The 21,387-nt window shown below is 44.4% G+C and overlaps 1 protein-coding gene across 1 annotated transcript in view; it reads right to left on the bottom strand.

Annotated features, from left to right (window-relative positions):
- Positions 1 to 20,727, bottom strand: part of plekhh3 (pleckstrin homology, MyTH4 and FERM domain containing H3) — a 30,527-nt gene extending 9,800 nt beyond the window's left edge. The window contains exons 1-5 of the mRNA XM_029507980.1: positions 20,170 to 20,727; positions 14,477 to 14,532; positions 6,790 to 6,884; positions 2,919 to 3,101; positions 1,574 to 1,731 (exon numbers count right to left, since the gene is read on the bottom strand). Of these exons, the coding sequence (XP_029363840.1) occupies positions 1,574 to 1,731; positions 2,919 to 3,101; positions 6,790 to 6,884; positions 14,477 to 14,532; positions 20,170 to 20,304 (627 nt within the window). The 5' untranslated portion in view covers positions 20,305 to 20,727. The remainder of the gene's footprint in view (positions 1 to 1,573; positions 1,732 to 2,918; positions 3,102 to 6,789; positions 6,885 to 14,476; positions 14,533 to 20,169) is intronic.
- Positions 20,728 to 21,387: the final 660 nt, after the last annotated feature.

Genomic DNA, 21,387 nt, shown 5'->3' with positions numbered 1-21,387 from the left:
CCCCCAAACATGGTTTCAAATATGAAACATATGTAACTGCAGTTTACAAACCCATGAGTAAATCAGTGTGTCACTTCATGGGGACGCAGCTAGTGTGGCTCTGCACAAAGATATCAGCAAAGTCAGGTGGATGCTAAGTTCCTTAGAAAAGCATTGACATGCATTTTCAAACAAAGCCTGCAGTGGAGAATAATTCTGGTTTATTTGCACTTGTGTCATGCTTTCCCTGTTTAGTCAATTAGTTATGAGATTTAAGTAATAACCTCCATTCAGAGGTAAATGGAGGCAAAAGAGGTTATATAAAAAAAGAGTTTTATTTAAATGAAAACCAAATTTGAGAGCGCCTGAAATGTTGCTGATAATCCGTTGTCCTTGTTCAGTTTGGTTATCCAAGTTAGCAATGCTACTGCGCTCTCTAACTGCAGTATTTATCTTGGCAACAACAGTGTTAGCATTACAGATTGCAGTGAGGCCTGGCCGAAGTTTTAATGAACAAGAGCCATCCTTTAAATGGAATATGTGGCAGATTTAAAAGAGAGGAGTTCATCCATCTAATGTGTTCATAAGCCTTTTCCGTCTTTCTCTCTTGAACACACGGCCTCGGGCAGTGGGTTCGAGCTGAAAACGGCAACCCTTGCCTCCCATGTGTCTGCGGATGGAACATGGATTTACGCTTTAAAGATAAACGTGCAGCTCTGCTGACACAAAGCCTCCTCTGTTCATTCTCCCTCTTCAATTTTTGCAGCAGCCGTCCTAATCTCACACTCGAGAGGGAAAATACCTCACCTATTTGAGAAAGCGTGCCTGTGTGTAAAGGTGAGGGAGAGAAAAGCAACACACTCAGGGAATACTTAAGAGTGGAGAAGAGTTGTCAGAGGGAAAAGCCAAACACAATAAATAAAGAAATTTTAAAAAGCAACCCCAACCCAAAAAAAAAAAACAAACAAAACAAAACAAAACATAACCTTGGCCCCTTCTGGCAAGGCAGGCAGGGGCAGACGGAGGCAAACAGATTAACCACTTTCTTTGAGATTAGAGACTCGTTGGGAGATTACAGAGACAGGAGGCCAGGCACAGGACTGCTTATCTCGCCCTGTTGCTTCACGCTGAGCCCTCCTCCACCTACTCTGCCAAAGCTGCCCCTCTGTTCACCCCGAGGGCAGACTGATGCAAGACGAGTCATCCGTCTGCTCAATGAGATTCCGGCACGCTGTGTTCTCTAGCAACCCCTGGTCTAAAAATATGGCTGCCCCTTATAAATACACAAGCCGAAGCATCTTTTCAAACGCCATGAATACAGCTTTTCTAAGCGCTGACTAACTGGAAATACCTTCATGTTGAAATGACTGCTCTGCTCCAGACCTGTGATTCTGTCCTGTCCCGGTGGGGTGGAATAAGATGAGGTCATTCAAGGAAGAGAGGCAAGCAGAGGAAACTTTGGACTCTGTATGAATGTGTGGTTTCCATGGAAACCCAGCCGAAGGGAAATAACAGATGACTGAGGCCCGCTGACTGTTTGTGTTTGGTGGCTCTTATCACAGGTAGTTTAGCAGCAGTGGCTCTCATGGCCTACCTCAATGTCCCGGATCAGGAGCTGCGTTGGCGTTTCCACTGGCGCTTTGGTATCAATTATTTTCTGGATGGCACATGCCCAGTGCACCGCCTCGTTGAAGTGCTTGGTGTATAGCCTGTAGCAGTGCTTCCGCCCGTATACTGTGATGCTCCAGTAGCCTGCAAGAAACAGTTCATGTGAATATTGTACGCCAAACTGCACCTAAATGGATGTAACTTAAGCAAGCGGGGAAGAGACCAGCATGGGATGGTCCACATGTCTGGCGTGACTCCCTCTCCCTGACTTTGTCTCTCAGTTTCACTGAGGATCAAAGGTCGCATTGAGAGGAACCTATGACCACAGCAAAACCAAACAAGAGCTGTTGTTCTGCACATGAGGTAGGAGACAAGCGTTAATCCCCTCAGTGAGTCTGCTTTCTGGCAACCTGCAATAAAAGCACACAAAGCGTGCTTCCTCCTTGTCCAGAGGAAGTATTAGACATACCCCTGGCAGCCTGCAGCCCCATGGCTGTTATCAGGCTTTCCTGTTACACTGACTTGGCACAATATCCTTCTTTGTTTAAGTTCCTTGCGACGTACAAACCTAAAATGAAGAGGTTTTACAACTGAAATTGTGGCATGGTGGAATTGGCTTTGCTGACTTTGAATGTGTTTAGTACCCTTACATTAACTCTGGAGTAAAGGGTCAGTGTTGCCACAGATGTAACCGTTAAAGGGAAGTGGCTTCGGCGGAACACAAAGCTGCTCAGTACTGAAACGTCCCGTGGAGCTTGTGACAAAGCTACCTTTGAAAGCACACTTCTGTCCAGAAAAGTCCCATTGCACACTAAATTAGTAACAACTACGTTTACATTTGGGTTTGGTTTGGGGAATTCAAGTGGTTTGTTGAAGTCAGCTGGATATAATCCCCTCCGTTGATGGACAGGCACAGACCGAGACGGGGGTCAACATTTTTGAGTGATACATTCACTTGAAAAGGTCCTCCCTGTGTCCTTTCCCATTCAGTAATGATTAAACTAGAAATGGAAGGAGGCTGTTCCTGCTGATTACTCAAAATGTGAGGTTTCAAGTCAAGCCTTGAACCATTTTTTTGGACCAAACAAAGCTGGAATTTCCCATTGTTACTCAGAGTTAGTGCTCTTATGGGAAGAGAGACGGAACCACATGACAATTAAAAAAAAAAAAAAACGTAAAACCTTCTTAGCATAAAAAAAAAAAAGCCTGGTCACTACACCCAAAATTAACACCTCTCACAGAAATGGTACAAAGATTACAAGGAAGTGTACCCAAGCATGACTCAGCTACATATCTGTCAGTGGATTGTTACTCACACACATACCGCTCACCTGTTTCTTTGTATGTCTGCTTGTCAGGCCAGATGACAGAGCAGAGGTTGGTGAGAACCAGTGTGCCCAGTCTGCGGGCTCCCTTCTCTGGCCCGCTGTAGTAGTCAAGTGAGTCCTGGCTGAGCACAAACCAATACCGACGCTGCTTGATCCAGTTCCCTCGCACTTCCCGCAACAGCCATCCTTTAAATAACATAGACACACATGTGTCACTATTCAACCTGATGAAATAACACAGTGGCTCCAATTCATGCTATCAGATCTGCAGCTGTAACTTGGACTTTGGTGTTTATAACAAAACTGGAACAATTGCCTGCTTTGAGAAATATTCTCTATACCTATGATTTGAAATAACTTTTAAAACCAAAGCCTTAAGTGCACAGCAGGTACACATCAATACAAGAAGTTCCCTTGAAAGGTAGATGGTAGGTGGGCTAGTCACAGAGCTGCTAAGGCAGTGCTGCCACACCATGTCTTCACTAAGAATAATCCTCAAGGCATGTAATTATCCATAAAGTTTGTAGCAGTCTGTATGTGACTGCCTTGTTGGGGAAAATACTAGGGGATAAAAATACAGCCAGCTAATGGCATAGGCATTAAAGCCTGCATGCAGCCAACATAATTACCACTTTAGAGGTCCACAGAGTGAGAAAAGGAGGGAGAGAGAAAAAGGGTGAGAGATACTGGAACAGTGTGACAGTGGGAGACAAAGAAAGGGAAGCATACTTGCCTTCAGCCAGCACATAGGCATGTCCCGCTGGCCTTGCCAGGCCTGGCTCTATAATACAAGACTGTTGTGTTCCCAAAGTCCCAAGGGCTTGGAAGGACTGCAACAGCCTAGATCCAGTGTTCCAAAACAGCAGTGAACCTCACCCACCCCCCTCCTCCCCCAAGCTATGTGTGCAAATTGTTTCTAATAAATATTTAATCTTTGAGCAGATAAATAAACTAGCTTGGCAGAGCTCGGTCCAGATGCTCCCTCAAGAGAAACAGACAGAGCAGGATTGAGGGAATCCTGGTAGGGGGTCAGAGTTCATCCAGAGGGCTGATTGAGAGGCTGGCAGAAGATTGTGGGCAAATACTAAGCTGGGTGGGACTATCAGAGGTGGAGAGACGCTGCTGCGTGCTGGCCGTGTGCCATGAGTGTGGTGTCTGTGCACGAGAGCGCGTATGGTTTGTGCATGGAAACGTCAGAGTAGTTTTAAAGGAACAGTTTTGGAATGTACTTTCAACCTCATGCCACGTGAAAACCAGAATGACGCCACACCAGCATCACAACTTCCTCTGTGGTCAGCAAGCTGCGTGCCACCTGTCCACCTGCGCCACTGATTTTCGTCTTTGCCTGAAAGAGTTTTTCGAGGGTGGTGCAAAGCTTCCACTGACTCGCTTACTACTCAAGAATAAAAATAAAGAGGATTGGGGGGCGGGGGGGGGGGGTGGAGGCAGAGTCTCTCAGGCTATGTTTCCTGTCTGAGAATGTCTCTATATGATATAAGTGCCTGGTTTGTACCCACCATAAACCAACCCAATATAGCCCAAACTAAAAACCCTGGAGGTACTTAATACCACATCAGAGGGGGGCTGCATCAAAACCCAACGTGAAATGGATAAATAAAAACTATGAGGTAAGTCAGGCTGAGCTTGCTGGCAGACTGGATGTGGGACGGGGGGAGGCAGACAAGCTGACTGGGTGAGAGCCATGGAGAGAAGGGCATGCCTGCTACCTTGACGCCTCTCGCAGTCACGGGACGTCCTACAATTGTTGCTCTTTTTGGGAACTTTAAACGGGTAAGAAAAGGCAAAAAAAAAAAAAAAAAGGCAAAGAGACAGCGAGAAAGTCACAGCAGAAGAGCCTTGGGACCCCCTGAATACACCTCCCATGGTCCTCCATCTGGATCCCATCTACATGGCCTGCTAATGTCTCCCCTGGGGGCTATGGCTCGCCCTTAATTTGTTTCATTTGTGACCCCTGCCCCCCCTCATCCCCCAGTGCCCTGCCCCCTCAAACGCAGATTGAGAAAACAATCTCTCTCTCTATACATTTTCATCTGTTAGCCATGAACGTCGTGTCACTATCTGAGTATCAAATGATTGTCTCGCACATTTTTTAAATACAGTTACAGTCAAATACAAACATTGCCGAAGAAAAAGAGGTCAACTCTGCAGGCCTTTGCATGCTTTCGTTTCGAGGGAAACCTGTTCAGCATAATCCCTAAAACTAAACCACTAATTCTTATAATGCACCTCAGGCAAAGTTTTCCTGTTTAAACACTAAATTATTAGGTCACTTTTGAAATCAATAGCTAAAAATGTGTTTCCATATTACAGTAATGTAATAAACTATTTTTTTACCTTTTCTGGCCAACAATCATTAGGCGAGCCGCGTAAACCCTGAACTTCATAATTATGTAAGGGCAACATACAACTGAGCATTTTGCTCGCTTTTAGATCAAACAGATGCAGACAGATTGAGTGGTATTTTACTGGAGCATGAGCAGCTCTGCATCATGTGAGGAGCAATTCATTGGAACTGTAAATTAATTAAGGTGTGTCAATAAACCGATGGCAGCATCTCTTTCACCCATGCACGCGTTTTACAATTCACCCTCATTGGACTACAGCCGAAATGTCTGGTGGCCTATTTTAGATACTGGGGCAATATTCACGCTGTGTAGCCTGAGGATGTCCTGCTAGGAAAAAAAAAAAACAACAAAACCCACAAACAGACATACAGAACACAAGGAAAGCCCTAATGCAGGGCCTCAATTCCTTGTGGAGCACAAAGAGAGAAGCAAGAGGGATGATCTAATGCCCTGAGGTGTCATACTGTTGTGGGAGATGTAGTAGTGTGTTCGGTTAAATTATGGGGGGAGGGGGGCATGTGGAGACCAAACTGGGATTCAAAATGACAGTGTAATCAATGGCCCAAGAAAAGTCGCTGTTTTGGAGGGAAAGTGAGAGCACTCTCTTGTCCAGCAGCAGTGAGACAGAGGGACAGAGAGGGGACAGCACTAAGGGAGGGGCAGTGGCCGAGAGCGCATGGTAACTGCTGTCAGAATTAGGCAATCTGACTGCCGCCACTCCAAACAGGATGTAACTTATCCAAGTGCTGGCATTTTACTGCTCCTTTTCAGCAGCAGGCCAAGAAGAAGAAGGAGCAGGAAAAAAAAAAAAAAAAGAAAAGAAAATCACACAGAAATATCCTATGAGATCATTCCTTAAAAGCATCAGACATGCAAGACGGGGACTCCTGATGCCAGTAGCTATCCTTACATGCACACTCAGGGGGGCTGGCGAGCGCCGGAGCAGCTGTGGGCCACATGTGGTCAGATAGAGGTTGGTTACAGGGTGACAGCATAGCATGGAGCAGCAACAGTACGTATTAGGAGGCAATTAGGGAAATGAAATATATACTTCTTGCACTGAAGTGAACAGCGTCGACCTGGCCTTGCCAGAACTTCATTTATCAACCAAGGAACAAAGCAGGGCTGCTATTAAAGGTTATTTTAAGTCCTGAGTCATCTATAGATTATTTCCTCTGCTTGATTAATCTGTGACTGCTACACAGAGCTCAAAGTGATTTCAAAGTAGTGTGTTTCGTCCAACCAACAGCCCAGTTGATTAAATAATGACAAAGATTGCAGCAGATCATTGCGGTAAATAATAAGTGCTAATCAGTAAATGTTGACATCATTAAAAAGGAAGGCAATGTTTTGTTTTGTTTTTTTCTAGCTAACGATGAAGTCATCGACTTCAGGTTTCTGCAGTATGACTGTTGTCATTACGGATGATCGCGGCAGGTGAATGGCATTCAGTCTAAGGCAGAGAACAGAGTAATGGCGGCTTAATGTGGTGTGGTGTTCAGACTCACCTTTGACCAGCAGCTCCGGCTCTTCCTCCAAGCCCATCTTATTCTTCTCGATGATCAGGCTCTTCATCTCTTCAGACACCTCTGAGACAGTGTGCCTGTGTGCGAGAGCAGCAAGAGAAAGTAAATAACTTCTGCTTCCCCCTCACTTCAAGTCTTCCCCGACTACTCCCCCCCCCATTGGATAACTAATTGGCCCACAGACACACAGTTGGCTGCAATCGCCCCCTCCCCACTTCGTTTCACCCCCCCCCCCCCCTCATGTGACTCTATGCCAACTACAAGCCTCTCTGATACTCTTAGGTGGAGGCGGTTGCACAGGGGGGTATGGGGGACTGGAAGAAGTGCCATGAATATCTGTCCTCCAACATTCTCCCACTTTCCTTCCCCAGCAGCATAGCAGCACCCAAGAGCACAAACACACACACTGATACATACCACACCACTGTGGACAGCTCGTCTCTCTTTTATCACTTTGGCTCGGTGAGCCGAGTGGGCGACTGAAAATAAACGTGACAGAGCGACGCCGGCCTGACTCCCAGCCAGCCAGTTCGCGCCAGTCAAAGGGTTCAAGAGGTCACCGTCTCGAACGCTTAAAAACCGTAAACATCAAAAACATCTGTAAATCTGATGCAAACGATGTTCCTCCCTTCACTTCCTTAATACCCTCACTATTCGTAGCTACTTCAACAAGTGGCATCTGGTGAGGCCGTGCCGTGGACAAAGCCAGACTTTGTTATCTCGGGCCAAGGTCCATTTCTAGCATATAAGATTGTATAAAGGTTTAATCTCTGCTCAATTATTTATCTAATCACTCATTTATTTTCTCTACTTCCTGGGTCTAACCAGCAAATGAGGTACAAGTGACAAACCCCTCCTTCCTTCCTGTCCTCCTCCTCCTGGGATCATGTCTCAGGAAATGAATCGAACCCTCCTTCTCCCCCTCCCTTCCATGGATATTTGGCCTCGAGTTACCTACTCACTGGCTGATTCATGCCATTATTGATCTGATAATTCTTGGAAGGTTCCTCCTCACGGAAGGCAGCAACAATCAATGATTCTGAATATAGCCTTATCCGCTTTGACTCATCTTACACAAACGCAGAGGCCATTTCCTCTCTTTCTGTGCACACCGACCTGATCCTGTCTATACTGTGGTCCAACAGGCTGAACCATGTGACATTACTTCGCATCACTTACACAAACTATTTGGTTCCCTTTATGAGACATCTTGCAGTTGTAGAACAGTGATTGGCATCTCCAAGTTAAGCCAATGTTCAGACAGTGAAACTCTATATGGTGGATCAGTTCTTTCTTTATGCGTTCATACACTTATCCAGGGCTTCACCAGAAAGCAGCAGTGACACGGAGCGAGTCGGGCTCCTGTCACATTATACTTGGTCTGGCTGTTTTACTAAGCCCACTCGCCTGCTACTGCAGCAGCCTACGGGGACCTTTGACAGTCCCTGCATCCACAGACCTCAATTAAAGGCATTAAAATAAACACAGACATGCGAGGACGTCTCTTATTTGAGGTTGTTAATAACCCCTGATACATAACGGAGACATAGACACAGACAGGCAGATGTCTACATGCAGCTAAAATGGGATAAGAATTGTAGATAAACTACACCTCGAGTGGAAAATAAAGCTTCGTGTACAGAGCAGGTGTGTTTATGAGCACTGCCTCCAATTATTTGATTCTATTGTCTGGCTGGCTTGAATCCAAAAACTATCACTTCTAAGTTTCTAAATCTTTATTTAGTAGGGAGATTATAACAAGGCCATGCCTGAACTGATGATATTGTTTAACAAAGAGCAGTTTCACAGAAATAAAAAAGTGTCTTTAACAACTTTATAGTTCATTGAAGAGGTTTTGCGGCAGACATGGTCATCCATGTATGGCCAAAAGAAAGATGGGCTCTAAAATGATGCGCGGCTTTGTTGTTTAAAGATATTATGTACACCCCCATCCACCCAAACGTGCTTGGTCAGGTACAGTGGTGCCGACTCAGCAGATAGCAGATCTTCAATCTTGTCCTGCCCATCCACAATATGTTTCAGCTTTCACCTTAATGCATGCAAGTCCTCGACGGCAACGGACTTCCCTCATCATCATGAGAATGTTTCACCAATAACCTGAGAGTAGAGAGAAGGACCAAACGCTGACTAATTATTTCTTAACATTATTTCTTGCCTTCTAGTGTGTTTTTCCGGTAATATCTGCGAAGCACCATCCAGTCAATAAAAAAAAAACAAGACACGGTAGACAGATCAAGAAAAGAGCACGCTAAACAGTTTGGAGCAACTGTTGATGAGTGAGGGGTTTTTGGATCTCCACAGCTGTCCAGCAGTCCTTCTCCCGAACCACTCTCCCCATCCCCTCCCACCACATTTCCAGAAGCCCCACCAGAGGCTGTGACAGAGGGGCCTTTAGCGGGCAACTTCCTGTGGAGTGCAGGAAACAATTTGACATGGGGATTAAGCAGCACAGAGAATAGAGCGAGACCACATCTACAGCAAGCTCTTGCTGTCTCTCTTTCTCTGTCCCCTGAGGACTAAACATCAGCCACTGCAGGGGAGGAGCCTCATTTCAAAGTCCCAGTGCTCAATGCTAAAGCTTGAAATGTGTTGAAAATCAAGGTACGTGCTCTGTTTGGTAGTTTGGAGGTTGTTGGTTCATAAGAACACATTCACACAACACTCATTCTTGTGGAATCACAGAAATGTTGGTCCTTTTTCTCGAAGAGGAACAGTGCAGCATGGGCAAAATCAAAGGAAAGCACCCACACAATTATCTGTTTATGGGAGTTAAAAAGAAAATGTCTCCTGATTGCAGAGAAAAACTCGGACCAGGAAATAAGACAAAGATGCTGGCTTCCTCATCAGCTGACAGAGGGGAAGTCGCAAAAGAAGAAAAATGGTTTTGGAGAGGAACAAATATTTCCCTACCCAACCTCACTAATAAGCCTAAGGCAGATATTAACGTCCTGTGAAATTGCATATGTGCAAATGCCCTCTAGCCTCTGTGTACATATGATGGAGTGTGTGAAGCCTGTGTGATATATATTGCAAAGAGAGAACGAACTGTTCAAGACTCATCCATTCATCACTGAGTCTCACGTGGTAGTTTGTATGTGCCGTAGTTTATCAAATTCACATGGCATCACACCAAATCGCCAGGCAAGCAGTACAGAGCAGAGTCAAAAATATATATATATATTGTTCTCTTCATCAATTTATCTGCTAGTATTGTTTTCTTGATGGAATATCCAACATATGAGCCTGAGGTGATATATGAATATTGGATGGAATCTAAAGATATTCAGTCATTTCGGGACAAAAGCTTCCTGTCTAAAAATCATGAACCAGCAAATAGATAGCATTTTTCCTTAAAAAGACTATCATCAGTTTGGCTCTATCACAGAGTCCAGGATTTTGAAATTTAAAACAATATTTTCAACTTTTTTTATATTCCAACACAATCCAAAATCGCTAAAACCCACAACAGAACACCACCTTAAAATGCAAATGACACTGTAAAACACACTACTGCATTATTAATCATCGCTCACACCCACACCGTGTGTCTTCAGTTACATTTGCCTGATGCCTACTCAGGTTTAGTTGGGTGGAAAGTTATATTACATGAGGTCAGCAAATTCCGCAGGAACTTGTACCAATGTCCCGCCCTATCAGGTGAAACAAAACCAACAGGAGAGTCAGGGAGCGGTAAATCCACTCCAACCTGTATGTGTGCATTTGGTCGCGAGAGAAGTTCTATTTAAGCTTATGGAGCTAGCGAAAAAAATAAAAAAAAATAAAAACTGGGAGAGTCGTCAGTTTGGAGTATAGAAAACACAATACCTCAGACTCAAAAGGTACTAGAAAGTAAAAAAAATAAATAGTAAAATCTGATATCATAAAGCACTAAGACAACTATTTCAGCTTGTTAAGCTGGAGACAGTCGGGCAAGGGTGGTGTAAATGACATATAGAGACCCAAGCAGCAGGAGAGCATCCAAACACCGCCCAGGCTGGGAATCGAACCATCTTGCTGGGAGGCAACAGTTTTAACCGCCGTACCACTGTGATTAGGAACTTTAATTGAATTAGAATGGAAAGGTAGCTAATTCAGACAATCTACACAGCGTGACTATAAGGGTAGCATTTGGAGTCACCATGCATGAACACAGCTAAATGAGATTAAGGGCAGGCCTTCCTGTTCTTCCTTTAATAAAAACACTGTGAATTCATCATTATCGACTCTACAAAGCCAGAGACGGACTCAAGCCAAATACTGAAATGAGGTCATCACTGCAAATATCGTCAGCGGGCCTTTCAGGGTGACACACTTATTTCCAGCAAGTATGAGCAGCCCAATGAGCTGATTGGTTTTTGAGTCTCTGTCTGGTGGAAGCTGCTGGAGCGATGACTAATTGATTTCAGTGCGGGATCTAATCAAAACGCTGAGACGCTAATTAAAGTTAGAAAGCTAGTGTCCTTGCTCCTGGGCTTTGATGACCGTGGTGGAAAACAGCAGAGACATGTCCCTGCATACAAAGCAGCTCCTTGTGATCACAAGTGCATGCACATTTGCAAAAAATGACCCTTGTGTCTCAGAAATAAGTTGAGAGCTCTATCTGATGGATGAAAAGGCCAGATGGGTCCGAAAAGAGATTACAACAAATGATCTTGGCCCAGCTGCCCGCTTTTGTTGATGCCCAGGCTAATATGCCATTTGCAAGCGATGACCATACATCATATTACACAAATTTTATTAGACTTCTGGGGATAAAGACCATTATCTGAATCGGCTTTCATCAATACAGCGGGTGAAACTGCAGCACTAAATAATCAGCTTCCCTTTGTGGATATCCAACTCTCCTTCTCTCTCTCTCTCTCTATTCCCTCCCCCACAGTGCACGGGCTGGCTGCATGGGCCTCTGGCTGGAGCTGGGCTGGTGGGAAAATGGGAATGTGGTGATTAAGACTGGGCCTATATGACCTCCCAGCTAAAAATACGCTGTTTACTCAAGACCACTGCCAAGAAACTCTGGACTAGGCAGAGAGGAGAGGGAAAAAAAGTCATGTTTTGAGAGAGGAGGAGGTGGGGTGGGGGCAATGTGTATGTGTGTGTGTGAGAGAGAGACAGGAAGTCTCATTTTGTGACTGAAAGAGAGTGTGTCGATCAGCAAGCAATCTCATGATAGCGACTTAGGTTTCTTTTTCTTTTTTTGTCTTTTTTTTAAGTCTGAATGAAGTCAACCTGATAGTGAAACTCAGTGACGTGAATGAAAACCTTCTATATTTGCTGATATTGTAAACGGGGTCAGTTTGTGATGGTTGGATGGTTGACAGTCGGGCTGACAGACGCTCAGACAGGCAATTACCAGGGGCCCACTTCTATGCTTTTCACACAAACACTCACATGTTTCATGCATACGCTCTGTCTGTCTCTCTTTCTCTCTCATGCGCACACACACACACATGTATTCACACACATGAAATACATCATCAAACACTGGTTTCTTTGAGTCATTACTGCCTGGCAGCCCACACCACAATATGTCTAGTTTTTGACTGTCAAAAGCCATCAAAGGAGGAGGAGGAGGAGGAGGAGGAGGGGGAGGATGGCTAATGAGAATGCAGATGGAGCAAATGGTGAGAAATAGACATGGAGAAGTCCTTAAGCGTCCACTTTCCTTTTGGTACAGTGTGTACTGAGCCCTGCCCTGGCTATGAGCAGAAGTGAGGAAAGTAGGGATGAAAAATAGAGATGATGTAAGACAGATTTGAGCATGAACACAGCAGGAGGGAGCTTTTGGCTCTTTGTGCTGACTGATGGACAGAGAAGACAGAGAGGAGAGGCCTTATGCTGTGTGCCTGCAGGAATACACACACACACACACACACAAACACCTGGGGGGAGGGGGGGGTGCAAGTTAACAAATCTGTTGCAGGATCCCTGACATATCAAATAATACTATCCCTTGGAAATGCTTTGCTCACAGCCTTTCCAGAGCGGTGTGTAGTTACACACAAGTCAACTGAAGACACATTCGACTGTTTGGTAGTAAATTTCATTCAATACTGTGGTAATGCCCAACTTCTGATGTAAGAGCCGTGCAAGGTTGCATATCAAAGTGACAGGTTAGACCAGTCTCTTACTGATTTGAACTTGGCTTGCTGCTGTTGGTGTGATTTAAATTTTGTTAGCGGACTCAAAATATGAAAAATCAACTCAGCACCAGTCAAAATATGTGTATAATTACACTTTGACAGGAAAACCAGCCAGAAATACCCAGAGACCCCTGAAACAGCGCATGACAAATGATCAGAGCATCACCATATTAACCCCAGTGTAGCAGAACAATCATAAATCCACACACCCACCCCCAAACTAGTAGTGGAGATTGATGTCTCCTTCTGGAACGTTCAATTCAATAAATCAATAAAAGTGCAAATTAAACCACCCTGTTACAAGAGTCCACAGATAAATGGTCATGTCCCTATTCGCTGTGATTTATCAGAGCCTGGTTTTGCCTTTCCTGTCTACGGCTGGGCTTCTGGGTGTGCCCACTCATCGGCCAGGTAACGACCAAACGCTGCGCTCTCTGATCTCTGCACTGTGTGATGATTACAGCCAGGCTCTTAACAGACTCCTTCTTAACCAGTAGTTATGCCATTTGACCTAAGGCCACCTCCAGCAGATTGCAAATGAGACATAGACATTCAAACACACACACATCCGAGGCACACCTCTTTTGGGAGTGCTGCTGAGGTAGGAGTGAGTCACCGAGTCCACTTAGCCTACCTCACTCCTAACTTTCCTTCCTTCTTTTCTCTAGCTTTCAAGAGACGGCACGCAGTGAAATATCTCAGCTTGAGCTCACCAGCCTACTTCCTGAAGCAGAATTCTTCTTGTTGAGAGCTGCGTCTGACCGTCTCCTATTCATTTGCAGTGTGTTATTCTCGTACAAGTAGAGCTTTGTGACACACTGACTGAGTCGGCAGATTTACAGTGGAGATCGAGGATTGGTGGTGTTGATAAGGGCATGATAGCAGCGATAGACCGGAGCAGAGCCTACATCACTGTCTGAGATCACAGCCCTGCATTAATTGTCTGGATCAAGATATCCATGAATCTCTCATTTTTCATTGTCACTAATGTTCTCTTGTAAAGCACATGATCATTTCAATAATTCAAGGCCGAAGAGCACTTGCTTTCAACTGGCAGTTTGAACGTACAGCTTTCAAACTCAAAAAGCGACTGGATTTGTTGAACATTATGTCCACGTTTGGATGGAAAAAGTCTAAATGTCAAGAGGTTACTGAGTGAAAACTGATATTGGTATTTTCCCTGAGCAATGAATGTACCATTGCACTGCACATATGAGATCCTTTGCCAATATTCATGTGAGTCTGTGCCTCTTGCACATGTGAGTATGCGTGTGGTTATGATTATGAGGTTAGGCACATAAGGAGAGCCCCATGAGATACCATACACTACAGAGGAAGTGAAAAATCAAGTGATTGGCCTGGACTTACACATGTGCCTGCTGGAGGATAACTACAGAAATCCCCAGAATTCAGGGGAAGTGTATGAGCAAAAGAGGGAACTACTACTTCCTAAAAGTTTTTTGGCTCGGGGTGGGGGGGGGGGGGGTCTTTTTTCTCTCTTTCCTTACCCATTTGTTCCATTGGCTGTGCAAGTTGGTTGAGAAACAGTCACCTCAGCTGGACTCTGTCAACACAAGAGAGAGAATAGGTTAAACAGACAATATTACGACAAACACAAACAGTAGTCTGTCCTTAGAACTAGTCCACAGGTTGGAGAAGTCTCTCCATGGTTTGCCTGCAGTGGCCATGTTACAGTACAGCATGCAGCCATTCCTGGCAGTCCCAGCACATAGCTGCTCTGTTCCTGTAATGCTTGGCTCTCACTTGTGAAGGGGTGAGCTAGTGGGGAGAAATATGGCATGCAAAACAGCCTCATTTAATATCGGAGCAAGGAACAGAGAAATCTTTTGTGCTGTAGCTGCTCGCAAACCTCAAAATGCTTTTATCCAGATCAGTCATTTCTCTGCAAAGGTTGTTAACCTAAAAATAAAACCTGCTCGAGGAGACTTGCACTTCTAACAGTTTTTCTATGCATGTGTTTATTGATTTATACGTTGAGGGTTAATTGCTATTAGGTTGATGAAAGCAAGTGCAACATTACGATAATTGCACGCTGATGCATGCTAGCTTCATACAGCTATCATAAAAATTAGATAGATTCGCCTGACTGATAGCCAGTAACTAATATCAAATCACATTCCGTCTTGGTTTGTACGGAAATTGGAGTAAGTGCTTCTCCTGAGTACAGCTGGGGCTACCATTGGCAGACATGTTAAATCAAATTTCATGGGTGGAACAATGAACTTTTCATTCTGGGACTCCCCTGTTAAGCAGAGGATGGGAGAGGATGTTTCCTTTCACAGATATTCAGCCTTTAGGTTCCAAATCTGACTTTTGAACCCCCCCCCATCATACATCAGAGCCCGTCTGTGTGCAATCTAGTGCGCAGGGCAGCACTGTGTCCCCGTGGTCTGACTTGTTGTCCCTGTGAACCCCAGCCTGTGGCTTCGGCGGGGGGGGGGGTGGCCTACCTGAAACACTATCCAGGTCAGCTCTGGGCCCCTCACAGTTCACAAACCACACTTTACTACTGGGCAAACTAGCCTAAGTATAGCCCATGCTCTGTAAAAACAGTTGACTGCTTCTTTTTGGATGGCTCAAAACTAACAAAGGGACCATGAACTACAAATTTATGGCCTGGTGCAGAATCTGTGCTATATTTACAAGACAGATGGACTCTAGAGCAAATGAGGAAAAGATGAGGGTTTGGATAATGAGATGTGATTAATGTTTAACTAAGGGAGAGGTGCTGTAAATGTCAAACTAGAGGGCGAAGAATAAGCGAACAGCAGCAGGGACTTATGAATGGAAGAGCGTGTATGATAATTCCCTTCCACTGCCTGTTAACTATAAATGATACATCCATGCCAACAGGCCCAGAGAGGAAAATTCAGACAGATAGCCATAACTGAAAATGATAAATCAACACTAATCACATCAACAACTGAAAAAGTCTAAATCCATTATATAAACTAATCAAATGATCAATAAACTAATGGGTCAGGTTGATCAAATTGGTATATTTTGGGGGTATTTCTCCACAAAACGTGCCAATTTACAAAAAAATAGCTTTTCAATGGAGTTAATGGGCTGCGGGATGAGGAACAGGGATAGCGTGCGATGTAGAGCCCTGGCAAAAGCACTCCCTTTGGACAGGCAGAGGATGAATCACTCCAGACTAGAACAGAGCATGGAGGAAAAAGGGAAAGATGCCGTGATGTGTTCGTTCCATGGCTGACTTCCGCTCTCGCTTTCCCTCTGTCTACTCTCTCGCTCTCTCTCTCTCTCCCTTCAGCTCTCCTGGGAGGCTGAGTAACCAGGAGGAAATGCTTGGGCTCAGCCAGTGTCGGCCTGAAGACCAGATGTGTGGCCTGGAGGTGGTGAGGCAGAGACGCAACGGAAACCAAATATAAACCAGCGTACCGTGACACCTCTGAAGACAGAGGGAAGCAGTGACAGTTAATGGGATCCACTCTTCGTATTGCAGGACTGTACCTGTTTTTCCTGGTGGCAGGGTGCAATGCAGCGCCACGATACACACAGGTCAAAACACTTTTGTGGAGGGAGTTTATTGGTAATCGTGACCTCACATTACATAAAAGTTGAATAAAGTTTCAGTGGAAAAATGGAGGGAAGAGAGAATGACGGATGTCCTGTCCTAAAATTAGTGCCTTGCTGTCCCAACACTGGAGGCATTCAGCTCAGTGTGACTGTTTGGGCAGCTGTTGGAGAGCAGTTAGATTGAATGAGGACTGTAAACATACAGGGGAAAGGGTTTTTGACATCGCACTGTGCTCTTTAAGGGCCAAGCCTACGCAAGCGTCAGCACTGACTCATGATTCCAACCTCAGTGAGAACAGTCCTGGAAAGAAACAATGTGTTGCTTATGGCTCTGGTGCTGTGGATGCTACACATCATGGCATCCTCTGGCAGAGCGTTGTAAAACAACTCTGGTGATTGCGGTGAAGGTTTTGGATGTCTTAAGCGAGGGAGTCTCCAGCAGACCTGTGGGTTGCTGTGGTCATCCCTGGCAGGAGCTGGATAGAGTCCTACTAAAGGCAGAGTATTCCAGTCTTACAAAGCCCCCCCCCCCAAAAAAAAAAAAAAAAAAAAAAAAAAAAAAACACACACATATATATATATATATATACACCCCGGGAGGTCTGACCTGCTGCCTGAAATTGCGGCCTGTCAAGCTCAGGATGAAACTTGTGATGACTAAATGATGGAGCACAGCCATGAAGTGGCTTCCCCCAGGGATCATTTGATCCGTTTTCCAGCAAGACAGCTCAACAACCGATTTTGAGATGGTTCCTAAACTAAAGAGACACCTAAACCAAACCAGCTCTTAGTCCAAAAACAATGAGGGCAGGATCCTCATAACCAAAGGACAAACCAAAACTTTGTCTCTGACATTTTTAAAGAATTGGAATAAGTCGAAATCAACATCTTCAAAATATTTACATTCCAACAGCTCCCAAAGCCAGGATCACCAGTTTCTCAATCCAGTGCAAAAATAAAACAGATCTGATTCAGTTTAAACCAACTCCAAACCAGCAAACCAGGACCAACCCAGAACTAGCAGCTACAGCCACATTGCTGGAAAGCAGCTGATTGCAGATCTTCAACCTTCCAATTCTCCTCTCTGAACAATATCTGGCAGGTCTGTGTATTCGAAAGGAGAAGGGTTCTGAGGAGCATAACAAACTGCACTGACTAAGAGCGGCTCAGCTGATGGTATTGGTTTAGCTCCACTGTGGTCTTCATTATTGGGTCAGCATGAACTATTGACGCAGAGTTACAATACCCAGCATAAACCGGTGACACATCTCAAGGGGAAATAGGATTTGTGGAAGCGGATTGATGACCTGGATGCATCAGTGGATCAATAATCAATAACATTGGAAGACCTGAGTTCATTTACTATGACAAAAAAAACAAAGCATCTGAATGGTTGTCTGCTGCTTTTGGTCCTCTTGTGAAACGCTGATGGTTACATCAATCAATAAAGTGGTTCCTCCCATTAAGAACTTTTTAGATAAACTTACGACAGGACATGATATATGCAGACAGACTGGGCTACAAAGTAATTTATGCAACTCATATTAAACGTTGTTTTTATGGTTCAGGACAAGTTCGCTCATATTTATGAATATTTATGAGCTCAAAAATCAATAGAACCGAGACTCTAATCAATGATGCAACTAAGGGGGAGAGAGAGCAAACAAAAAGCATTATGAGCAAAACGCTTGCACTGAAATACAGAAAAAGACAGCCATCTTTGAAGTATTATTCTTGTGTGATAATTTCTTGTAGGGTTTGGGCAATTTCCATGGGCAAGCGGTCAGGCTATGGTCCAATAAATTAGCACTTCCTCTTCTGTAATTACTGTGACTGAGACAGCAGTAGGCTTGGCTCAACATGCAACGACTGGTAACTAATGGCAAACACAAACTAAATGTCATTTCCACTCATCGTAACTCGGCACTTTTAATCTTTGCTCACGCAACTTAAGAATTTGCAGCCCTTTATTGAAAATTGGGTGGGTTCTTGGGTTTGATTGGAGTTAAGGTGTTTATCAATCAAATCTGGCAACCCCGGTCGCCCTTTGTCTGTTGTACTTTAAAGATTGGCCAGAACGCAATATTTTAGTTATGCCCATGTCAGAGAGCAGGTTAATTTAAAATTAATTAAATTGCAGATAAATTGAATCCACTCAGAGGAACACAATTCTGTCTTTTGGTTGGATTTCAGAGAGAGATAAGGGAATGTTACAGAAAAGGGAGATCGCCGCGTCTCCTTTTAAAAAGCCGCCAGGCCTCTCCTTTGGGACATGTCACTTTGATCTCGTATTGATTGTGGATACGGAGCACAGTCGGGTTCCTCTCACCACCGATGGTCAGGCAGATGGTACAATATGACTGAAGCAGGGATGTTTACCAAGAAGAACCGCGCTACACAACAAAACCTCTCTGGATACCACACGGAAACAGATGTTGCTCTTATCTGGCTGTCGATGGTACTGTTAAGACTAGTGTTAAAAGGCAATAACTGGGTAACTGTGGAAAACTTATCTGCTCCCAACGTTTTCATGCAAATCGCTGTGAGGTAGCGCTGGTTGGCTGCAACCAGACAAAAGGCCCAATAAATAGAAAAGCAGGATATGAAAGTTGTGGCTTCAGGTCATGCTATACCTTCACATGCATGGTCTTGAAGGTAAAGCACAGAGGCCGAGGCGGATGAAAATGACTCTGAGTCTGACACATGAGATTTCTACAAGAAACTGTACATTGGGTCACACAGAAGGAGGCTACCTCAATTCAAGGCAACAATGTCCCCTCAGAAGTCGGTGGACAATGCTGAACTCTTTGTGCCTGATCAGATGACAAACATTACAGAGGAGACAAGGCCACAGTCTTATTTGCAATTGAGCGGACAGAGGCCAAACACACACAACCAGTTCAGCACACTGGGTTGCTTGCATCACAGTTGTGCGTCTGTGTCTGTGTGTTTGTGCATGTCTTTCTAAGGTTGTGCAGACAAACTTTTTTTTTGTTGTTGTTGTTGGAAATCTTCATTGTAAAGACGTTATGGTCTGCTTCAAAGGGCTCTTTGAGAGGAAGGTCAGATTTAGGATTTTCTTGTGAAGGTTGTTAGTAAAAAAGTTAAAAAAAAAAAAAAAAAAAAAAAAAAAAAAAGCTGGGTAATTCAGTAGTGTGCATGAGGGATATTGCTCAATGTTGCCCAAGCCTCTAAACACAAGCCTCAGATCAAAGTGGTGAGCAGTAGCATATTTAGTCCCCTGCATTTGTGTGAAGCTGGAATTGAACAAACTGATGGTGACCACAGATAACATGTCAACACTGACTTAATACTTCAAAATATGGGAAAGCTGCATTTCTTATCCTGCCTTGGCGTTCCAATCCAAATTTATCCCCCCCCCCCAAAAAAAAAAAAAAAAAAATTAGCTTTTCTCCTGAAAAAGAACTGCAGCCAACTCTGTTTGCACAAAACGTAAACTGAGCTCAGAAAGCTCAGGACATTTTTTTTTTTAAATGAAATGTTTTAAGGTGCAAAGTGCAAAGGGGCAGCTTTTCTACAGTCACTACATGCCATCTATGATTTGTATCTTATATAAATGCATGAAGGAGAGTATCCGTGTGGTGCAGGTGGAGAGTTGTTTTTTTTTTTTTTTTTTTACCCGTCCATTGGGAGTCAAGTCCTCCTTGTTGCGCAATTCAAAAGACTCTTCCTCCTCTTTCTCCCCATAGTCCCGTCCGAGCAAACTGAAGCCCTGCCTGCAGCACAGAAACCAGCAAACTCCTTGCAAAGGCATTCAAATGAGGTTAAGTGAGTCGTTTTCTACTATCCAGGTCGGTTCGGTTCGGTTCGGTTCAACGTTCACGGCGGAGTCTCAGCCGAAGGTGAGTCCGGGGGCTGAGCGAGAGCCAGCGGGGAAGCCTCTCCATAGATCACCCGGCGGAAGGAAGCATGAGCCGCCTGAGCCCTTCACCGTCACCGAGCAGGTAAAGCGTCTAGCTGCGGTTCATGGCAGCCATCAGACGAAGTCCCCCCCCTGCCAGGGCTCCTTCTTTCTCCAGGTTTCCAGCTGCGTCGGTCACGACACCTTGTACCGGTTTGAGAAACTTCACACAGCCGAAGTGCTTCACAAAAATAAAATAAATAAACTTGAAAAATTAAAATGAAAAATCAACCAAAAATCAACATCCCCAAATGGGAGTCAGGATTTAAAAAAAAAAAAAAAAAAAGTACATCGTTGACTTTATTTGACATCAGCATCTTGTGAACATCTGTCAAGATTAAAAAAAAAAAAAAAAAGCGCAACTCTGCAGGACTCACCGTCTGACTGAGTTTAAACAAAAGCGTGTTGCAGCTGAGGAAGGACAGTGTGTGTCAGTGTGTGTGTGTGTGTAGGGGGGGGGGGGTTGATAGGTAACCCCGCCCACACACCTGACGTATAAAACGCCGATTGGCCACACGCGGACACTCCCCAGGATGGGACCGCCCACGGGGCACGCCCTCTCCCCACACTGACAGGGCATGTGATGCCCTGTGGAGGCTCCATGGTGGTAATGAAATCACCATGATGTGAAGTGTTTTTACAGACAGCAATGGAGGAAAGTTGTTTTTGTTTTTTTATTATGTGTCACATTTTATCTTGAATTTCCCACTCATGGCAGTACTACTGTACTGGTACATGCTTAAAACAAACAAAGCATAGTTGATGTTTAAGGCTCGGGGAAGCTCTTGTAAGAGATTGTAATGGTTTTTGGTTTCCAATTAAAGACTGTCATTCCATATGGTTTGGTATGAAACAGTCATAATTTTGGTGAGAGTGTAAATTACACAATTAATGTTTCAATCTTAGAGTTAATAGTCTCTCTTTTAACTTTATGGC

The sequence above is a fragment of the Echeneis naucrates genome, chromosome 8, assembly GCF_900963305.1.
Source record: "Echeneis naucrates chromosome 8, fEcheNa1.1, whole genome shotgun sequence".
In the NCBI taxonomy this organism is placed as follows: domain Eukaryota; kingdom Metazoa; phylum Chordata; class Actinopteri; order Carangiformes; family Echeneidae; genus Echeneis; species Echeneis naucrates.
Note: the sequence above shows the minus strand (reverse complement) of the source record. Positions and strands in the feature narration are given on the sequence as shown.